Source organism: Medicago truncatula, chromosome 6 (assembly GCF_003473485.1).
Source record: "Medicago truncatula cultivar Jemalong A17 chromosome 6, MtrunA17r5.0-ANR, whole genome shotgun sequence".
NCBI lineage: Eukaryota > Viridiplantae > Streptophyta > Magnoliopsida > Fabales > Fabaceae > Medicago > Medicago truncatula.
Genome location: NC_053047.1, coordinates 2354461 through 2377649, shown reverse-complemented (window position 1 = coordinate 2377649; position 23189 = coordinate 2354461). Strand labels below are relative to the sequence as shown.

General features: G+C 30.9%; 2 protein-coding genes across 2 annotated transcripts; both read right to left on the bottom strand.

Annotated features, from left to right (window-relative positions):
* Positions 1-181: 181 nt before the first annotated feature.
* On the bottom strand, positions 182-6226 carry LOC11424101 (ABC transporter B family member 15). Its single transcript, XM_024785829.2, has 7 exons — positions 5919-6226; positions 4643-4697; positions 4374-4552; positions 3673-4130; positions 2938-3478; positions 1883-2815; positions 182-1775 (listed from the first exon to the last, which is right to left on the bottom strand). Exons 1-7 carry the CDS (start codon positions 6159-6161, stop codon positions 363-365), a joined length of 3822 nt encoding a protein of 1273 aa, XP_024641597.1. The 5' UTR covers positions 6162-6226; the 3' UTR covers positions 182-362.
* Positions 6227-10806: 4580 nt separating this feature from the next.
* On the bottom strand, positions 10807-22672 carry LOC11425328 (ABC transporter B family member 15). The gene is made up of 7 exons (XM_003618329.4): positions 22370-22672; positions 20738-20792; positions 20483-20661; positions 19742-20199; positions 18839-19379; positions 15120-16028; positions 10807-12534 (listed from the first exon to the last, which is right to left on the bottom strand). Exons 1-7 carry the CDS (start codon positions 22610-22612, stop codon positions 11128-11130), a joined length of 3792 nt encoding a protein of 1263 aa, XP_003618377.1. The 5' UTR covers positions 22613-22672; the 3' UTR covers positions 10807-11127.
* Positions 22673-23189: the final 517 nt, after the last annotated feature.

Below are 23189 nucleotides of genomic sequence, written 5' to 3'. Positions count from 1 at the left end.
TTATGCTAACACCACCAGACCAATTCAGATAGGTTGAGGTAGAACAAGATTTATCTTCAACTAAGTGTGATTTCCCAAACTCCCTTTATTTTCAAGGTGGGAGCCAATATTTTAATCTTAAGATATAGAGACCAAAGACTATACAACATATTCCAAAAAATAGTGTAACTATATTACAGTATAAAGTACATAATATTTAACATATATAGGAATTGTAGAATGTTTAAAAAACAAACAAGTTCGATGATTCTAAATATGAAAGAATTTGGAAGCTATGAGACAATCAATTTCCACGTTAAACAACTCCTCCATCACCAATTCTTATTTGTAAACTTTTAAACAAGGAACCTGATCTTAGTTATTTAATTGATTTCCTGTGTACAGTGTGTAGTGTCAGCAATTGTATTGGGTGGTCTTCTTTGTAGACTTACCATAGAGTAATAAGCTCCACTTGGTCCTTTAGACAACAAAGATGAATGTGTTCCTTTCTCAATAACACTACCCTTATCCAAAACAACAATCATATCACAATTTTGTATAGTACTCAACCTATGAGCCACAACCACACTTGTTCTTCCAATCATAACCCTTTCTAAAGCATCTTGCACTAACTTCTCTGATTGACTATCAAGTGCACTTGTTGCTTCATCCAAAAGCAACACCTTTGGATTCTTCAATATAGCTCTAGCTATTGCAATCCTTTGCTTTTGACCACCAGAAAGTTGAACTCCTCTATCACCACACAATGTCTCATAACCATATTTTAAGCTTGATATAAAATCATGAGCATTTGCAGCCTTAGCTGCATCTATAATCTCACTCTCATCAACCTTATCATATGCTCCATATGCAATATTCTCCCTTATGGTACCACCAAACAATGTTGGCTCTTGACTCACAAGTGAAATATGCTTCCTTAATGACCTTAGATTATAAGACTTTATATCACTACCATCAATCGTCACTATCCCTTTTATTGGATCATAAAATCTCTCAATTAGTCCTATGATTGTCGATTTTCCAGAACCACTTTCCCCGACCAAAGCCGTTGATTTACCGACATTAATTTTAATCGAGAACCCTTGAAAGATGATTGCATTAGGCCTAGACGGATATGCAAAATGTACATCATGAAATTCAATTTTTCCTATCAACTTTTCTACTTTGTAACCTTCCAAATTTTCCGGCTCAATTTTTGTATACCTATCAAGAATTGCGAACACTGACCCAACAACATCAAAGCCTTTAGCAAGGTCATTAGTCATGTTGTTTACAACATAAACAATAACTCTTCCAATACTTAACCAAATCATAATAGTCTCAAATAATGCCTTAGTTGTTATATATCCTTGAGACACAAGTTTTCCACCGTACCAAAAGTGGAATGCCCTAATACAAGAATGGAGACTTTGTGCACATGCAAGCCCAATACCAGCAAACCAAGATTGTCTAATGTTTTCATGACTTGGGCCTTGTTGGGCTTTTTCAAGAATTTTTAGAATTCTATCTTGAGATGAAAAAGCAGTTATGGTTCTAATATTCGAAACAGCTTCAACTGCTATTTTGCTACTTTTATCTTGGGCTTCAATTGCTTTTCTTGACATTCTCTTAAGAAGGGAACTCCTTGTGTAGAAACAAACCATGTGAATTGGTTGAACTGCTATCATAACAATTGATAGTCTCCATGTAATGATTAGTCCCATTATGAATGTTGTTACCACTGCTGATATGGTTTGTACCACTGTTCCTAAACTATCACCCACCAAAGTCCTTGCCTGTATAGGATGACAAGATTGGAAAATACAGAAGGATATTAATATATAATTCATTATTTACCTCTAAAATAACATGCAAATTAAAACAAAAATTTAAGAGAACATACCACATTGGTTTCTTTGTCAAGTCTAGAACAAATAGCACCTGTAGAATTTTGATCTTCATCAAACCAACCAACTTCAAAAGTGAGTATCTTGGAAAACACTCTTTCTCTAACCCTCTTAGTTAAGTACTCTCCCATGTATGCAAAACAATAATGCTGAAGCACATTAAAAACCATTGAGGATAAGGCTAACCCTAGAAAACAAAGCATATAAATCCTAATCTGCTTCTTGATCTCATCATGGTTGTTAAGAAAATAAACAGAAATAGTTGACCCCATTGCAAATGAAAACATCGGTTCAACCGCACCAGATAAAACCGCATTCAAAAATCCCAAACACGCTTGCTTCCATTCTGGCACATTCATTGCTAACAATCTTCGAAATGAAGGAACCTTTACCTTCTTTTTGCTCTTTATATTTTTATTATTATTACTACTATCATCATTTTCATCATCAAGTACAACAACATTGTTACAGTTAACGACATCACCACTACCATGTGTCATTAAGTTGAAAGAGCTAGAACGACTCACGAGTGTATCACTACACGTGTTTTGGATGTGATCTCTATTCATGATAGGTGGAGTGTGGTCACTTTGGTCATTTCTAGTTTGTTGAAGACGAACGAGGGAGGTGTAAAGAGAGCTGTCATTTTGCATAAGGCTTTCGTGAGATCCTGTTTCCACGATCTTACCATTTTGAACGATTGCAATGATATCTGCAGTTCTGATGGTGGATAAGCGGTGAGCGATGATAATGGTGGTGCGTTCAACTGTGGCTTTCTCAAAAGCTTCTTGGACAACTCGTTCGGATTCAAAATCTAGTGCACTTGTTGCTTCGTCTAGCAATAGAATTCTTGGATTTTTGATTATGGCTCTTGCAATGGAAATCCTTTGCTTTTGTCCCCCTGACATTTGTACTCCCCTCTCCCCAACCTATAGTAGTAAATATACAATTACCATCTTAATATAATCTTCAAAACAATTATATAACTTAGCATAATATCCTTGTCAAAAAAAAAAAACTTAGCATAATATCAAAAGAAGCTAGCACTAACCTGAGTATCATATCCTTGTGGCAACAATGAAATGAAATTATGAGCATTGGAAGCTTTAGCAGCATCCACAACATCTTCATATGTAGCATCCTCTCTTCCAAAAAGTATATTCTCCTTAATGCTTGTTGCAAACAAAGCAGGTTCTTGACTTACTAAACCCATTTGTGACCTAAGCCACTTAAGTTGCAACTTATGAATAGCAACTCCATCAAGAAGAATCTCTCCACCAATTGGATCATAAAATCTTTGCAAAAGTGATACAACTGTTGATTTTCCTGAACCACTTTCTCCTACTAATGCCACTGTTTTTCCTGATGGAACCTTCAAGCAAAAATCATTTAAGATCACACTTTCTGGTCTTGATGGATACACAAATTCAACATGGTTGAATTCAACTTCCCCCAAGACTTTCTCTAGAATTTCACCTTCCATATTTTCAGAATCTATTTTTGGAACTCTTTTTATCATTTCCATTATTCTTTCTCCTGCAACACTTGCTTCTGAGAAGTACTTCACATTTGATAAACTAACTCCTACAGCCCTGTCACATGTATATAATTATACAAAAAGTTGAATTACCAACATAAACCAGAGATAGAAAAGTTGAATCCAGTCTGCAGTTATAGACTGACTTCATGTTTTTTCCGTCTCTAATTTTCCGTCGCTGATGCAATTTTTTTAAATACTATGAATGAAATAAATGGAATGAGATAGGAGATAAAAAGGTATACTTACTTTCCACCAAATGTCATCAATTGTACAACTGCAAATACAGTACCACCTTTAGCACCATGATACATGACCATTCTACTACCATAATATGACATAAAACACCATTGAATATACACAATAGCATTGCTTCCTATAGCTAAGCCTTTAACCAAGCCTTGTTTCAATCCCAACTTCACTGATCCTTGAAGTGAATCAGAGAAAGCAGATATAGTCTTATTTTCCCCTGCAAAGGAATAAACAGTTCTAATTGAAGATATCGCTTGTTCTGCTATTGTACCAGCTTGATTGTACTCTTCTCTGATATTTCTAGCCAACCTAATCATAATCCTCTTATATATGAAGCCAGGAGTCACAATTAGAACCACAAAAGGGAACCCAACAATGGCCAATCTCCATAACAATGCAAATGCCACTATGTAGTTCCCAATGAACTTAGATACATGCTTCAAAAAATTTGGAACCTGTATAGTTTTCAAGTTAGAATAAATTAACAAACAATTAATGTCACACATACAATGAAACGCCGACGCAATACTTGACACTGACACATGTAGTAATTTGAGAAATAGAAGTGATTGTATGTATGTAACCACAATTGTCAGTATCGTGTTGGTGTATGACCGATCATGTCAAACACTGACATATGTCTTCGATCTGTAGTGTCGGTGCTACATAGCATAAAGTAGAATGATATTTTTTAAGACCTTTTCACTAAGGACATCTTGAATTATTAGGCTGTCACTAGAGACATTGGTGATGACTTCTGATATGCTTGTACCGTGCAAATCAAAGTATGCTACTTCTTGTCTTAGAACTGCTTTTAAGTACCTAACTCTCATTCTTGCAGCTTGTCTCTCACCTGTTCTTGTCCAACAATAACCCTCTGAAAAAGGTACAATGTTAATACTTGTGTATCATATACATATATTAAAGAGAAGTGAAAAACAAAGTAGTAATAAAATTGAAAGCTCACCTAGGAAGCAAAGAAAAAAAGAGGCACACGCCAAATATAACACAATAACAGCATTCTGCATCATAAAGTTGATAAAGTCAAACCCAAATACTATTGTTATTTTATGGCGTCTCTACATATGTGAAGGGAAGTCTTGAATAAACTTTTATCAAATTTATATAATTAAAATGTCACACATGTTTGCATCGTAGAATTAGTCTTGATAAGTGGCAATTTTACTTAAATTCACACACACACACACAAGGCACTTATTTACTTGTTTTGCAAGAAATCAAATGAAAATACCCCAGTTCATTGTAAATATTAGCTAATTTGGTTACCTATTTTAATTGTATTTATAGGTTGAATGATCATAGGATGATGGAACATCAAGAATTCTAGTCAGTTCACTAAGTGAGCTGAGAGCAAGCCAAAGCAAGTCAAGTCAAAGAGTTGAAAGGAAAACATGCATGCATGTTCGCTAAGCGAGCCAAAGCGAGCTGGAAACGAATCAATTAGTCGGAGAGTTGAAGGTACTTTGCTAGAACATATTCAAATATTAGCATTTAAAAATAGTTAAAAGGTTTGAATATTACTAGCCAACACTACTCTGATAAGAGCAAATTGTTAAGTAGATGTATCATCTACATTTTCTCACATCTCTTATGTAAAACCTAAGAAATTGAATTAATCCAATGACTGATCGATACTCTCAATCAATAACTAAATTAATTTAAATGATTTTTTATGGATTAACCTAGAGATTTTGTACTCTAATACAAGGGAACTTAATGATTGAATGAGTTCCAGTGTTTTCATAGAGAAGAAGATAAATTTTCTGAAATGCGAGTTACCTTGCTTTAATATACTTCACCTAGCTATATAGTTTAGGTAGTTATAGAGTGATGGATTGAAAAATTCTAGAATTTTTTTCACTCACAAATGACACCTAACCAAATCAAGCAAAAAGTAGAAATATGTTGATAGAGCACATTGAGAAGGTGTGACTAACCCGTTAATAAGGGAAATAAAAATATTTTTGACATGTAATTAATTTTGTTAATGAGTCATATCTATACCTAAATATTTTTCTTCAACCTTCGTGGATATATCAAGGAGACTCTAATATCAATAGAAGGAAATGTAATGTTTAGGCAGATGTACCATATTAAGGATGTGTTACAATAATTAGATTAATTTTAAAAATACTTGATTTTTTACACTTAAATTAAAGCTAGAGAAAAAGAAGTTGTATCGTAAAAAAAAAAAAAAAAAAACCTAGAGAAAAAGTGATAACCTTATTGATGTTATGTAGAAAATTGCTACTTGTTTGGCTAGAAAAACCACCAATAGAGTTCATAATTTTGCTTGTGATTAGCAACACCATAGGGATCATTATGCCATCACCAATAGCCCCAAATGAACCAAAAACCATTAAAAACCAGTCTAGAACATCAGCATGCATGAAAATGGACTTAAAAGAACCATTTTTCTTTTTCTTAACATTAATAGAAACATTTTTCTGCTCACCACCACCCATTTGAAGTACCTTTTTTCTAATAAATAAAACCCAAATAGAGTAAGATTTTCTAAGTGACAACGTTACTAAATATATATTTGTGTTTGTTATTCAATGTTGCAACGTTTTTGTGGGATATATAGGAAAAGAGAGAGTGGGGAGTGGTGGTGGAGACATAAAAAACAGAAAGAAAAATAATTTGAGTGGAGAGTGATTGGTATATTATTAAGTGATGTGTATCTTTGGCCAAGTTATGAATCTTTCTTTTTTATGAATCATTCTATTTTCTATATATATGGAGTAACATATTTTGTATAAGGCTTCCATGCGTTACATGCATTTTGTATTTGGTGGTGGTCGGGGTTCGAACCCCGAATCTTGTATATATTATGCATTGTTCATATCAACTGAGTTAAGCTTACGAGGACATTCATGCATTTTGTATGTCATCCGATTCATATTTACTGCAGTATTTGAAATTATAAAATAACAATTAGAATCTGCGTTTTTTTGGATCATCCAACCTAAATCGGACGGCCTAGGATTTTCCAACTGTGTGAAGAAAGCAAAAAATGTCTAAAAACAAATACTTTAATTTCGCATATCTTTCAAATAATGAATCATTGATGACGATCGAAAGTTGTGCACGTTAATTAATTATTGATATCACTTGCTTACATATAGGGATGGAGTGAGTAATAAGTTAAAGAAAAATGTTAACGAGTGTCCCTGTGACACTAGACACTCTTTAAGGGTCTTAAATAATTTTATGAAAATTTGTGTATGCAATACTTTAAAAGTTAAACTATATATTTGACTTTTTCTAATTTAAAATGCATAAAGAGTACTCGTTAACGACACCCATAAGTTAATAAGTTTTTTTTTTTTTTGAAAGAATAAGTTAATATGAGTTTGGTCCCATAGACCTCAATGTTTTACATGTTTGAAAGTCTTGCTTGGTCAAATATAAATTCTTACATTTTTAGGATCTCAATAAATTTACATGGAGGAAGACTTTCTATATCAAGCTGGAGTAGGGTAAAGCCGTCGAGATAATCAATCACTTTAAACTTTTAAAATATAATATTTTTTTATGTAAGAAAAAGGTTTCATGTTCTATTATTTTCAACATTCAAATTAATACAATTTTATCCAAAGTTAAGTCGATTGATATTTTTTTAAAATTTTTTTGTCAAGTAAATCGATTGGCTTTATTATCAATAGAAAAATAAATTTGAAACAATAATAATTACATTAATTAAAGTAAAAGATTTTAAACACCATGCCCCACCACCACCCATAATTGCTTGCCATCACACCCCATAAACAAGTACCCTTGTCTTTTCTGACGTTAAATGGAAAAACAGCATAATACACTAAATTTTTCTAATAATCACTGTACTTTATATTTGTGCTTTGTTCCAATACCAACTTTAAATATGGTCTTTTTCTTATTCAATGTTGTCCGTTTTAGGTAAAGAGACATAGTGGTGACATTAAAAATAGTTTAAAAAAAAGTGTACACATGAGTTGGCTTTACCGGAAATATATTTATGTAGTCATAATTCCAATAAAATTCAAATGTAGAAGATTTTTTTTGGAATTTAGGCATTTAATGTCTTAAAAATTGCAAAAGTTATACTTTTAATATAAAATTGATTTTTTATTTCCATTTTGAGCTCTTTAACTTGTGCTCTTAGGATAAATACTCCCTCGGATACTTATTATAAGAAGAAAAATAAAAAAACATCAAAACTAATGCAGTCATTAATTAATCCAACTTTTTGAATATCTTTAAAAATAAACCATCATTAAAATTTGTGAAGTATTAAATACATCATTAAGGGGTAAAAAAGTCTCTTAAAACAATAATTATACCTTAAAAGTTGTGACAATTTTTTATAAATATGGCGAAAAAAAAATTAATTTTTCTTCTTCTTATGTATAAGACCAAAGGGAGTACTTTAATTTCGCATATTTTTCAAATAATGAATCATTGATTCTTAATATTTAATTCTTTTTTAACATTTTTATATATGGGACTAGAATGAGTATTTTTTTAAAAAAAAATATATATCATTTAATTCTTTTTTAACATTTTTATACTTGTCAATGTTGAAATATTTGTTTTTGGTAGTGTTACAAAGTAACGAGGCAAAAAGAAAATAAAAAAGAGGGAGAGGAAAAACTAAGTTCCAAGCTTATCTCTCAGAAAGAGAGATTTCATATCAGACGGAGGACAATTCCAGTGAGCAGAGCACATTGCACGTGATCCTTCCTTAGCCATAAAATATACATACATATTTTGTTCCCTATGAACATGCATTAATGTTGTATTACCATTTTCATGTAAAACATCTCTAATATGAAGGATGTCATGTCAGTAGCATATGTGTGCAAGGTATGATCACGACCATCAATAATCAAGTCAACTGCTTCCAAACAATCATTCTCACAAATAATGTTCACATAGCCTTTTAGGCTCTGTTTGGTAAAAATAGCGGATAGCTGATAAGCTAGCTGATAGCTTTTAGCTTATAAGCTAGCTGGTAGCTTTTAGCTGATAAGCTAACTGAAGTGTTTGGTAAAAATAGCGGTTCAACTAGCTGATAAATGTAAAAAGACATAAAGAGTATTCTTAATTCATAATAAAAATTATATCATTAATTTAAGTATTTGTAATTTTGTAAATTAATTTTTCTTTAAAAAAATACTTTAAATTTATTAATTTAATATATCCTATGTATTATAAATTAAATTAAATTTTATTCACTAAAATTTTATCTTATATTTATTATCATTTAAGTGTTTCTACTTTATAAAGAAAATAACATTTACCTCAAAAACAAAAAAAAAGGTAGCACTAATAGAGTAATACTAATAATAGAGAATAAAGAAAATAACACTTACCTCAAAAAAATAAAAATAAAAAGTAACACTAATAGAATAATAGTATTTTGTTTCGTAAAAAAAAAAACGAAGGTATATATTTTTAAAAAAAAAAAAAAAAGGCCAGCTGATATATATACAAAAATTGGAATAAAGGGATAGTAGTCTTTATTACGTAGCTTATTATAAAAATTATAATGGATAAAAATACAATTTAAATGAAATAATAAGGGTAAAATTGGAAGAAAAAGTGATAAGCTATAAGCTATAAGCTCAAACGCTACTTGGAATAGCTTCTGAAAAATAGCTTATAAGCTCGTGAAATAAGCTATAAGCTCATGGTGAAAAAGTGTTACCAAACAGAGCTTTTTTTGTCAAACGAGCTTATAAGCTATAAGCTAAAAGCTAAAAGCTCTTTTTTTTAGTTTCCCAAACAGACCCTTAGACTACAAAAATCAACACCTATTTGGATAACACGTAACTCAGCTAATAACGCATCACCTCCAACTTCATAGTGAGAAAAACTAGCTATCCAGTCTCCATTGTGGTTGTGGACAACACCACCAACACCTAAACAACCCAAATCTCTAAAAAAACTACCATCAATATTGAGTTTAAGAGTACCTTCCGGAGGGGGATCTAATGAGCTAAGAGGCATGATGAATGTGGGTCCAAATCAATATTGGGATAGTAAAAAATGCATTCATCATGTAACAAAAATGTCTTTCGCACCACATCTTAGATACACCAATATTGATCCTTAAAAATAGTATTGTTTCTTCAACACCAAGCATACGATACTCCTGTAATAAACAAAATAGCAGAAATACTCTTTATCATCTTATGAAACCAAACTTTAACATCAAATTCAGAGAAAAATTATTATAGCGTCCCATATTCAATATCTATTTAATATCGTGATCAAACAATTGTTTCTCTTAGAATTAAGTGATTCCCATTGACACGTGGAGTTGCTAATTATAAAGACGTGTATGAGTGTATTTGGAATTCATATGGTAATTGGTAAACATGTGCACAGTGGCATACCATGTTCTTCATTTTCACATATATTTTAATTTCTAAAAGAATAAGCATTTGAAAAAAATAATATCGAACAATTTTTTTTTTATTATCGCTGGCGAACGTGTCCGTCTTTTCGATTTTTTTATTGCGTTAACATTTGAAAATTATGAACGGCAGTTTTTTTTAAAATTTTTTTGATTTTCATTAAAAGTAAAAAAAATATAAATGTTTGTTGCTTTCACGTTATAAAAAAATCAAACTAACCATGATTATTTATTTCAACGATACTGACAATAATACAATATAACAAAAAAAATATAATCTAAATTCTTTTTTTAATGACACCAAAAACAATTTTATTATAGAAAAGTTGTTTAAGGGTATAATTAGAATGATGAAAAAGTAAGTATAAATATATTCATCTAGTTTGTTACACTTTTTATATGATAATGGAAAAAAAAATAAAAAAAAATATTCATATCATGTTTGTTACATTTGTTTTAATATTTAAATTTATTATTATCTATTTGTTATATATGTTATTTGTATTGGAAATTGAGGGTATTTTTGGAAAGAAAAATCCAATTAAAAAGTGTTGAAAGGGGTAGTTTTCTTTATATATATATATATATATATATATATATATATATATATATATATATATATATATATATATATATATATATATAGGTACATTTGATGAACAGCGGTCTTTACAAATAAATTAATGTCAATTTTTGAGTAACAGGACATCTTTACAAATAAGTGTCCTCTCCCTAACTCCATTTAATCATAGGACATAGAGACCAACAAAGATTACATAGTCAAGCAAAATGTAATTATATAACAATATAAGCATATAATGATCAACATAGGAATTGTGCTATGTTAGACTTAGAGACAACCAATTTTGATGATTGTATGCATGATTTTTTTTTTTGGAATCTAAGGAACAAACGATTTCCCTACCCCTCTTCTCATTTTTCTTTTAATTTCACATATTACCACAACAACTCCATCATCAATTCTTCTTCATAGCTTCTACCTTTAAACATGGAAACTTGATCATGTTTATTTAGTTAATTTCATGGCAAGAATCAGCAATTATATTGTTTGGTCTTCTTTGTAGACTTACCAAAGAGTAATATGCTCCACTTGGCCCTTTAGACAACAAAGATGAATGTGTTCCTTTCTCAACAACAATTCCCTTATCCAAAACAGCAATCAAATCACAGTTTTGAATAGTACTCAACCTATGTGCTACAACCACGCTTGTCCTTCCAACCATGACCTTTTCTAAAGCATCTTGGACTAATTTCTCTGATTGACTATCAAGTGCACTTGTTGCTTCATCCAAAAGCAACACCTCTGGATTCTTCAATATAGCTCTAGCTATTGCAATTCTTTGTTTTTGACCACCACTAAGTTGAACTCCTCTATCACCACACAGTGTATCATAACCATCTTTTAAGCTTGATATGAAATCGTGAGCATTTGCAGCCTTTGATGCCTCTATAATCTCACTCTCATCAACTTTATCATCATATGCTCCATATACAATATTTTCTCTTATGGTACCACCAAACAATGTTGGTTCTTGACTCACAAGTGCAATATGTTTCCTTAATGATCGTAGATTATAAGTTTTTATGTCTCTACCATCAACTGTCACTATCCCTTTAAGTGGATCATAGAATCTCTCAATTAGTCCTATGATTGTCGATTTTCCAGAACCACTTTCCCCAACCAAAGCCGTTGATTTTCCGGCGTCAATTTCAATAGAGAACCCTTGAAAGACCATCACATTAGGCCTAGCCGGATATGAAAAATGTACGTCATGAAATACAATTTTTCCTATCAACTTTTCAGCTCTGAAACCTTCTAAGTCGTCCGACTTAATTTTCGTATACCTATCAAGAATTGCAAAAACTGATCTGACGGCATCAGAACCTTTAGCAAGATCATTAGTCATGCTACTCGCAGCATCTGCAATAACTTTTCCAATGCTTATCCAAATCATAATTGTCTCAAAAAATTGATTTTTTGTTATATATCCTTGTGAGACAAGTTTTCCACCATACCAAAAGTTTAAGGCTCTAGTACAAAAAATGAGGCTTTGTGAACATGCAAGTCCAATACCCGCATACCAAGATTGTCTGATACTTTCATGACGTGGGCCTTGTTGGGCTTTTTCAAGCATTTTGAGGATTCTATTTTGTGATGAAAAAGATGTGATGATTCTTAGATTTGAAACAGCTTCAGCAGCTATTTTGCTACTGTCATCTTGAGCCTTAATGGCTTTACTTGACATGTTATTAAGAAGAACACGTCTTGTGTAGTAACAAAAAATGGTAATTGGTTGAACTGATATCATAACAATGGATAGTCTCCATGTAATAATTAGACCCATTGTACATGTTACTACCATTGCTGATATAGTTTGTACCACTAGTGACAAACTATCACCCACCACAGATCTTACCTGTATTATTAATTTGAAAAACAAAAGTTACAAAAATAAATTATATTATACCGAGAATTGAGTAAGAATCAAAATATATATAATACATATAATACATTATACATATAATTACAACTTACATATGGCTCAAAATGAACAACAATTAGTGACTCAAAAGATAAAATATTTGATTGAAAGTAAATCAGCAAGTAAATAACTAAAAAACATAATTACTCAGCAATTTCTTAACATAATTTAGAAAAACATTTAGCCATTTAGACAAAATTTCAGGACATGTAGACCATTCATAAGGCTTCATGTTTGTTTGAACATTTATAATGCACTAAACACACTATTCATCTATATCTATACTATATATAAAGAAAACTATCATTTTCAGCATACTTTTGGGTTGAACTTTTCTTTCCAAAAATACCCTTAATTTTAAATACAAATAGTCAATTATAAAATAACACGTGGATTAGTAATTCATGTCACTAATCGTCCCCGTTAACCCTCTTTTACCTCTGTTATCCAAAGATCAAACTCAAAAAACTAACACAAAACAAAATTTCATGTTACTTTTTTTTCAACCGCTTTTATGTTGTATCTGTGTTGTTCCCCTCAATACAATCGACAAAGATTGCCAAGTATTTTCATATCCCTTCCACAAAAAACAGTATTTCTATATTATTTTATTAATATAAGTTACTCTTCCTTAACCTTTGATCAATTGTAACAAACGTGAGCAAACAATAATGGTAAAGTTTGGACTTTAAATCCTAAAAAAAAAAGATTAATAACAAACGTGAGCAAAAAATAATGTTAAATATTGGACTTTAAATCCTCTAAAAAAAATTGGTAACAAACGTGAGCAAAAAATATTGTTAAAGATTAGACTTTAAATCCTCTAAAAAAATATTAGTAATAAACGTGGGCAAAAAATATTGTTAAAGATTGGACTATAAATCCTTAAAAAAAAAAGATTGGACTATAAATCCTCTAAAAAAAAAAGATTAGTAAGAAACGTGAATAAAAAATAATGTTAAAGATTGGACTTTAAATTATCTAAAAAAAAGATTAGTAACAAACGTGAGCCAAAAATAATGTTAAAGATTGGACTTTAAATCCTCTGAAAAATAGAAGGAAAAAAAGATTGGACTTTCAGCCATGGTCAATTATATGTATTTATCAAGAGGAGTTTCTCAAAATTCAACAAAAGTTCTAATTAAAGAAGGAAAAATAGAAGGAAAAGATGGAGAATTTACGAAAAATGTAGTTTTTAAAGATATTCTTTTATCGCAATCATAACAAAGTTTCTTTTACATAACATGTCATTTATACATTTATGTTGTGATGTTACTAATTACTCCCTCCGTTCCTTTTTAGGTGTCTTTCTAGGGTGAATTTTTTTGTTCTTATTTAACTGTCTTTTTGGAATTTTAAGGGTATGATTTGTCAATTATACCCTTTGTCAATTATTCTTATTTTTTTCAATAAAACTAATTAATGATATCTATTTGGAAAACTAAATTTTTTTTTTTTTAACAAAGTTTGTTTCTCGCAATCGTTATCTTCATATTTAAACAAAATTTTGTATCGTTACAAACAATGGTTCCAAGGAGAGTTAAATTAAATTCTATAAATAAGATGAGTAACAATTGTTAAAAATTTCAAGTGCGAAGTAAAAGATCAGATTTGAGAAATGCAAGACTCCATGAATGTTCAAAAGGAAGAAAAAGTGGAAGATTCGTTGGAATTTCTGATGAGAGGTGAAGAAGGAGAAATAGTTGAAGACTCATTTGACAAGATACAAGAACAGGAACAGGATGACAATGAAGAAGAAGAAGTTTCATCAATATAATTTTTATATTGACTTAAAATAATTAAAAAGATTTGCACAATATTTAGAAAATTGACAATTGTTTGTTATAAGAGAGAGCGCGCAAAAAATAAAAATTTGTTGAAGAAAAAGATAATAATTGACAATAGTTTGTTATGAGAGATAGATAACATATTAAATTTATTGGAAAGATAAAGTGTGTGCAAAAAAATAGGAATTTATTGGTGGATTAAAATGATGGTATAATAGGAAGAAAATGTGCAAAATAAAATAATCACATTTTCTAAGTGAGAATAAAAAATAATTGAGAATAAACAATAAAAGATCATTATTTTATAAAAGTCAAAAAAATAAAATAAAATATCATTGTTTTATCTTTACTTAATATGTAGGCAGACTAAAATATGTTGAGTTCATATATAATTGTTATATGTCTTGACAATATTTTGTTTATAAATCAATATATCAATAATTTTCATTAATATTTTAAAAATTAAAAATTTTAATCAAAATTAAACAAACAAACATAATAAAATAATCACATTAATTCTCAATTATTTATTAATATAAAAAAATATTTTTTTATTAAAAATGGTAAAGGTTCCCCTTTGGACCATTTTCTCAAGATTCAATCTATAGATGCATTGACGGTTTATGGAAAATTCTTTTTGTATGTTACTCTTAGTACATAGATTTTATATTATATATACATATTTACCATAACATGCAATTTTAAAAAAAATAATAATTGAGAAGAACATACCACGTTGGCTTCTTTGGCAAGTCTAGAGCAAATAACACCCGTAGAATTTTGATCCTCATCAAACCAACCAACTTCAAAAGTGAGTATCTTGGAAAACATTCTTTCTCTAATCCTCTTAGTCAAGTACTCTCCCATGTAAGCAAAGCTATACTGTTCAAGCATATTGAAAACAATAGAGGCCAAAGCCAACCCTAGAAAACAAAAAGCATACATCCTAATCTGCTTCTTCATCTCATCACGGTCATTCAGAAAATAAACCGATGCAACTGCCCCCGTTGCAAATGTGGATATAGGTTGAACCGCACCGAATAAAACTGAACTCAAACACCCCAAACATACTTGCTTCCATTCTGGAGCATTCATTGCCAACAATCTTCGAAATGAAGGAACCTTCACCTTTTTCTTCTTCTTATTAGTATTATGATCAATGTCGTTAACAACATCTTCAACAACATTGTTATAATTAACGACATCACCACCACCATGTGTCATTGAGTTGAAAGAGCTAGAACGACTCAAAAATCTACAACTAATGTGATGTTTATTCATGATAGATAGGGTATCACCGTCTTGGTCATTTTTGGTGTGTTGGAGATGAACTAGGGATGTGTAAATGGAACTGTCATTTTGCATGAGGCTTTCGTGAGATCCTGTTTCCATGATCTTACCATTTTGAACAACTGCAATGATGTCTGCATTTTGGATGGTGGATAAGCGGTGAGCGATGATGATGGTGGTGCGTCCAACTACAGCTTTGTCTAGAGCTTCTTGGACAACTCGTTCAGATTCAGAATCGAGAGCACTTGTTGCTTCGTCTAGCAATAGAATTTTTGGCATTTTTACTATGGCTCTTGCAATGGCAATCCTTTGCTTTTGTCCCCCAGACATTTGAATTCCCCTCTCCCCAACCTGTAGTAATAAGCATACAATTAACATCTTGCTTTAACTCAACATACCTTTCTAATTTAGTGGAATTAGTTTGATTCATATGATCATATGATAAAATAAAGTATGGTTGAGTTAAAATATTTTAACCAATAATTGGTTAAAATATGATCATATGATCAAACTAATTGGTTAAAATACTTTATTGGTTTGCTTTAACTCAACATACCTTTCTAATTTAGTGGAATTAGTTTGATTCATATGATCATATGATTATTGGTTAAAACTAATTCCACTCATGAGTTTGATCTTGCATTACAAACATATTTTAACCATTAATTTGTTATGCAAAATAAAGTATGGAATATAATATAGAACATGCGTACCAAAAATATGATAAAATAAAATAATGTTATCTTTTTTGATATGCTAAGTGTTTATCTTGACCTCATTATATAATATCTTGTTTATCTTGACCTCATTATATAATATCTTGTTATCTGATTTATGCAAGACCGTCTTAACAAATTTGTAGGCCCAACTATAGTATTTACATAGGAAAATTACTTTTTTGACATAAAAAACTTCATAAAGACACAAATACAATTCTTAAATGCCTCCCGCGGTAATTAACTACTGTTATGCAAACCGGCAGCAGTTAACTGCCGCTGGCACTCAGCGGTAGTTAACTACCGTTGAGTTCTACGAATAAACAAGAACAGAACCCCCACTTTTCCATTTTCCAGAAACACAAACACTAAAAACACAACTTACAATTTTGTCCAAACTTCATTTGATCGAATTTGAGCCCAAATTCTTTATATTATTTATTGTGTTTTAATTTTATCTTGTTCGTGTTAAATATTGGATGAATTTGTTTAGGTATCATTTGGTAATTGGATGAAAATTTTAGATGAATTTGTTTAGGTATCATTTGGTAATTGGATGAAAATTTTAGATGAATTTGTTTAGGTATGAAATGATTTGGTTATGAGAGAAACTGGAAAATGAGTCAGACACGCAGCGGCAGTTAACAACCGCTAGATGTACCCGCATTTAACTTCTGTCGGCTTGGTAAACGGTTGTTAACTGCCGCTAGAAGCATTTAGGTATTTTACTTGTGTCAATGTGAACTTATCGATGTCGGAAAAACAATTTTCTTTAAAGAGACATAAACTAATTTAAATGTTAGGCCCAAGAAAATTAAATAAGGCACTGTAAAGGAAATTTATTTCAAAAAGATATTTTTTTGGTGAGGATCGAACATATGACCATGCACCCAATCAAAAGATGCAGTGCCACTGAAGCACTGGATTGAAATTTGTTCGCTTTCATCGTACATAACTATTATGTTAGCGCCTTAGTTACAAAAAAAAAAAAATTATTTTGTGCCCTAAAAAATTTGAGGCCCGGTGACATAGCCCCGCTTCGACGGGCTATGGTTCGGCCCTGGATTTATGCTAATAACTTACTTGTAAGGACAAAACTTAGGATGAAAAATACGTAAGAAGGTGCACTTAGGTTTTGTCTTAAAGCACAAATTTTGAATGTTTTTGCACACAATTTTTTTTATGTGCTAGTTTAAATTACAAATATATATTAGTTATTTACTACCTTTATCTTCTTTATTTTTATCTTTTGATAATTTTTACAAATATGAAGAAAAGTATGTAGTGTATTTAATGTATCTATTTTGTATACAGATGCTTGTAAAATACTTTTTTTGGAGGTGGATGTGTTAAACATACACACTTAGTAATAATATTTTTTTTTGGGAGAATGTTGTTTCTCCCGAAAAAAACGTTTCCCGAATGTATCATGAAGTTAATTTTTTAATTGTAGCACTATATCACCGATGGCAATTTATTCGGGACAACTTTGTGGTCATTTTTTTGGCTGCATTTAGCAGTGCTCTATTTTTTTTTAGGAGACACTTAGTAATAATTTTTTTTGATAGTGGCTGGGGTTTGAACATCGGATCTTGTATATTTTATGCATTGTTTCAATCAATTGAGTTAATTATTTTTTTTTTTAGGGAAACTGAGCTAATTAATGAAATATTTGGAAACATGTATTCCTTTAGTCTTATATTTAGAGAATTTTTTTTCAAAGGAAACTTGATTATATTTGGAATTAATTTTCTAATAATTTGGAAGTGGCATATTGAAGATGAGAATTATTCATCGTATATTTGTCATTGATTCTGTTAGCATCATATCAATGGAAATTCCTTACTTTAGGTGGAATCATATCCATTTATAATTCCCTTACTTTAGGTAAAATCATACTCCAATGGAAATTATTTGAGCAAAGTTTATTTACAAATATTTAATTTCCTTACTTGATCTTCTAAGATCTTTATCCATTTATAGTTCTATATTATAGTCTGCAACTGCAATAAAGATTTTAGATGTCTTAAAAACGACAATGCAACAACAATTGTGGCCGCATCAATTTAGGTAGAATCATTTCTTTCCCATTTCATTATTTTAAAACATGAAAATCCCACTTACTCAAATATTTGGCTATAGTAGCAGTATAATAAAATAAGGTTCCCGTAAGCTTATCTCAGGACAATGCATAGTATATGCAAGCTCTAAGGTTCGAACTTCAGACGAAAAAAAAAAAAAAAAAAGAGAATAACAAAACAAGCTAGCACTAACCTAACCTAAGTATCATATCCTAGGAAATTCCACATAACTACTCATATTTGGTTAATAGCATATTAATGACAAAAGCAATTAGCACTAACCCAAGTATCAAATCCTAGGAAAATTCTATTATATTTGGTTAATACTGAATAGCATAATGTGACAAAAGTAATTAACACTAACCTGAGTATCATATCCTTGTGGCAACATTGATATGAAATTATGAGCATTGGAAGCTTTGGCAGCATCCACAATTTCTTCATATGTAGCATCCTCTCTTCCAAAAAGTATATTCTCCTTAATGCTTGTTGCAAACAAAGCAGGTTCTTGACTTACTAAACCCATTTGTGACCTAAGCCACTTAAGTTGCAACTTATGAATAGCAACTCCATCAAGAAGAATCTCTCCACCAATTGGATCATAAAATCTTTGTAAAAGTGATACAACCGTTGATTTTCCTGAACCACTTCCTCCTACTAATGCCACTGTTTTTCCTGATGGAACCTTTAAGCAAAAATCATTTAAGATCACACTTTCTGGTCTTGATGGATACACAAATTCAACATTGTTGAACTCAACTTCCCCCAAGACTTTCTCTATAATTTCACCTTCCATGTTTTCAGAATCTATCGTTGGAACTCTTTTTATCACTTCCATTATTCTTTCTCCTGCCACACTTGCTTCTGCGAAGTACCTCACATTTGAGAAACAAGTTCCAAAAGCCCTATAATATAAGGAACAGTATATAATTAACAAAAACCTTGTGGTCAAGGAGACTTTAAAAATCATGGTCACATTGTGGTCAAGGAGACTTTAAAAATCTCGATGACACAACCACAATTTTGATCGTGTATCGTTTATTAAAACCTTTCTTACACCTTAAGAAAGTACAAAACTTTTGACCAACCTTTACTAGAAAAAGTTGAATTAGAAACATAAATTAGACGGAAAAATTGAAGTCAGTCTTTAATTATGGTGTCTCTATCACTTAGAGACTGACTTCATGTTTTCCCATCTCTAAGCTAATTCAACTTTTTTTACGGTATCAATTGAACGGAATGAGATAAAGGGTATTAGTATACTTACAATCCACCAATTGCTAATGTTACTCCAACTACAAATACTGTACCGCCTTTAGCACCATGATACATGACCATTATGCTACCATAGTAGAATATTAAAGACCATATAGCATAGACAACACCATTGCTTCCTATGGCTAAGCCTTTAGCCAAACCTTGTTTCAAACCTAATTTCACTGACCCTTCCAAAGCATTAGAGAAAGCTGCTAGAGTTTTGCTTTCCCCTACAAAAGAATAAACAGTTCTTATAGAAGATATTGCTTGTTCCGCTATTGTACCAGCTTGATTGTACTCTTCTCTAATCTTTCTAGCCAACCTCATCGAAATCCTCTTATACATGTAACCAGGGATCACAAGAAGAACCATAAAAGGGAATCCAACAATAGCCAATCTCCATAATAATGCAAATGCTACTATGTTGCTTGAAAGGAACCTAGATGCATTCACCAAAAAATTTGGAACCTATAGTTTTCAAGTTAGAAGAAATTAATTAATTGTTAATGTCAAAAATATAATTATAGAACTTCAATGTAAAGTCGGTCTTTAAATAGGCTTAAAAAGAGGATATTCATCCGGAAGTATACTTCCGTAAAATAAACCCACATTTTTGGTCTACGGAAGTATACTTCCGAAAATAAACACACATTAATAATAAAAGTATGACCTAGTATGACATGTTCTATTTTCATCTATCTATAAATCAAATTTGATATAAAGTAAAATGAATTTTTTTTTTTTTTCATACCTTGTCACTAAGAACATCTTGAATTACTAGGCTGTCACTAGATACACTGGTGATGACATCTGTTGTGCTTGTAACATGCAAATCAAAGTATGATACTTCTTGTCTTAGAACTGCTTTTAAGTACCTAACTCTCATTCTTGCAGCTTGTCTTTCACCTGTTCTTGTCCAACAATAGCCCTCTAAAAAAGGTACAATGATGTTAATACTTGTCAAAGAGAAGTGAAAACCAAAATAATAATAGAATTGAAAACTCACCTAGGAAGCATACAAAAAAAGAAGCACAGGCCATGTATAGCACAACAACTGCATTCTGCATCAAATAGTTAATAACGAATCAGTCATGCAAATGTATGACTCCAAACAAACACTGCTTTTATAAGAGCATTGTTTCTACTTGGTTGTTATCTTTTCCCCATGTCCAAACTATAGCCACTTTAATTTATATTTCTACTATATTCTATTTAATGTAAAATGTGTGGTTAACTTTTGTGGAACTCCATTAATAGTTAATTTGTATTCTCTGTTTTTTTTATTTTATAATTTTGTACTTTCAAAATTTAGTGGTTCACTATTATATTTTACTATTTATTCTTTCTGTTCCTAAATAAAATTCCCATTAACTTAATTACGAGAATTAAGAAAAAAAATAAATATTTGTAGACACCTTTAGTGCGTACACCCCTTTTCACCATTTTTGAAAATCTCGTTAACCAAATATATGGTTTGTGTGACCACATTTTTTCAGTTGCGTGACCACTATTTTTCCACTTAGTTAACCAAATAAATTCTGAAAAAATAGTGGTCATGCAACTAAAAAAAATGGTCACACAGATCATATATTTAGTTAACTGAAATTTTTTCAGAATGGTACAAAGGAATGTACACATTAAGGGTGTCTACCTATCGTTACTCTTAACAAAAATAGAAGTATCAAATTTAAAGGCTCTTTAATATGGACCCGGTCTAACGACAAACCCTTCAGTTTTTTGGGTAAATTTTAATAAAAGAGAGTAATTAACAGAGGTCCATAAGACACCCTCAAATTTATTGGTAATTGATATTTTTTATTTTTTTAACAAATTTATACTACAAAAAAGAGAATAAATTTATAGAGGGGGAGTGGGAAGCAAAAAGCACAGTTAGATTTTGTGTGTGTATATATATAAAGGGAAGGAGACCCTCTTTTAACAAAGAGATGAATAAAGTCATAGGCTCATAGGGACGGAAAATAGTCTACCTTTCTCATTCTTCATTTTGTTAGAATTAATTTTTATGAGATGTAAGTAAGCATAATTGATCATAAGTTCATGGAATTTTTTTTTTTAATGAGAAAAAACTAGGATGGAAGGATGATGTCCCATTTCAAAGCAGAGAAGACCTTAAGATTTAAAAAACACTAACAAAAACATCTATATTTACCTTTTTTTAAGGATACAAGCGAGGCTGAAACATGTGACTTTTGCATTTAAGGTCAATCATTTTACCACTAGATGAAACCTTATTAATAGATTTGATTATTTTTTAATGTAAAATAGTCTCTGTGTTTGGAGCATCTGAACTTCGTTTTTTACTCTATACAATGTAAATTTCAAATTAGTTCTTATAATTATATCAACTTTTGTGATTTGATCCATGTAAATTTAATAAGATTACAAATCTGTCCCTACATATTTTCAAAAAAATTGCGAATTGGTCCTTATAATTATTCAAATTTGTAAATTGGTCTCTAAATTTAAAATTTGCAAATTGGTACATACTTTTTATATTTGAAATCGACAACTTTTAATAAAAAAATACCCCAACAAAGTTTAAGAATGAAGAATTTCCACACTGTTGAGATAGAATCAAAGTTGTGTTTGTTAAGCTAGAGAGGGAGAGAGTGAGAACCTTATTGACATCATGGACAAAATTGCTGCTTGATGTTCCAGAAGCACTACCAACAGAGTTCATAATTTTGCTTGTGATAAACAACACGAAAGGGACCATCATGCCATCACCAATAGCCCCAAAAAAACCAAAAGCCATGAAAAACCAATCAAGAACATCAGCATGCATGAAAATGGACTTGAAAGAACCATTTTTCTTTTTCTTATCATTAATGGAAACATTTTTCTGATCACCACCACCCATAGTGGCCCCCTTTTCTATTCTAATGATATGATATGATTTTCTAGTCACTATATATTTGTGCTTTGAGAGTTGTGGGGATTTATAGGGAAAGATAGAGTGGGGGAGTTGAGAGTTGTGGGGACAGCAAAAGAGCAAGGATTAAAAAAATAGTTTAGGACAAACTTTTAAGATGCTAGAAAACATTTTGTTTTTACTGTATTTAGTGGACAATGGACACAATAAACAAACTAATGTAAAATTTACTGCAATACTATGTGGAGTAAATTACTTTATCTCCATTCAAACATAAAGATATTACAATTTACAACCCTTCTTTTAATGTTACAAAACATACACAACCCTTTATATATTTTGATATGATTAGTTTTCCTTTAACTTTTGTTTATCCTTGTTAATTTTTTTTATTTTACCAAAATACCTTCTTTTTTTGTCATTTTTTCCCAGGTGTCATATCTTCCATCTTTCTCTTTCTGTCAACCATCGTTGCGTTTGATGTTAATATTATTTTTTAAAATTTTTAACAAGTTGCGTTGAAAAGATAGCACACTTTGATATTGTTGTTGTGCTTGTGTTGGAG

Bases quoted from the DNA above. Each gene is read 5' to 3' on its own strand.
- LOC11425328 (XM_003618329.4), bottom strand. From the start codon at position 22,612: ATGGGTGGTGGTGATCAGAAAAATGTTTCCATTAATGATAAGAAAAAG. The intron at 20,793-22,369 runs GTTCTCACTCTC...TATTTGATGCAG, and splicing joins TTGTCCATGATGTCAATAAG to AATGCAGTTGTTGTGCTATA. The intron at 20,200-20,482 runs GTATGAAAAAAA...TGAAAACTATAG, and splicing joins AAGATGTTCTTAGTGACAAG to GTTCCAAATTTTTTGGTGAA.
- LOC11424101 (XM_024785829.2), bottom strand. From the start codon at position 6,161: ATGGGTGGTGGTGAGCAGAAAAATGTTTCTATTAATGTTAAGAAAAAG. The intron at 4,553-4,642 runs GTGAGCTTTCAA...TACCTTTTTCAG, and splicing joins TTTTTTTCTTTGCTTCCTAG to AGGGTTATTGTTGGACAAGA. The intron at 2,816-2,937 runs GTTAGTGCTAGC...TTACTACTATAG, and splicing joins CACAAGGATATGATACTCAG to GTTGGGGAGAGGGGAGTACA.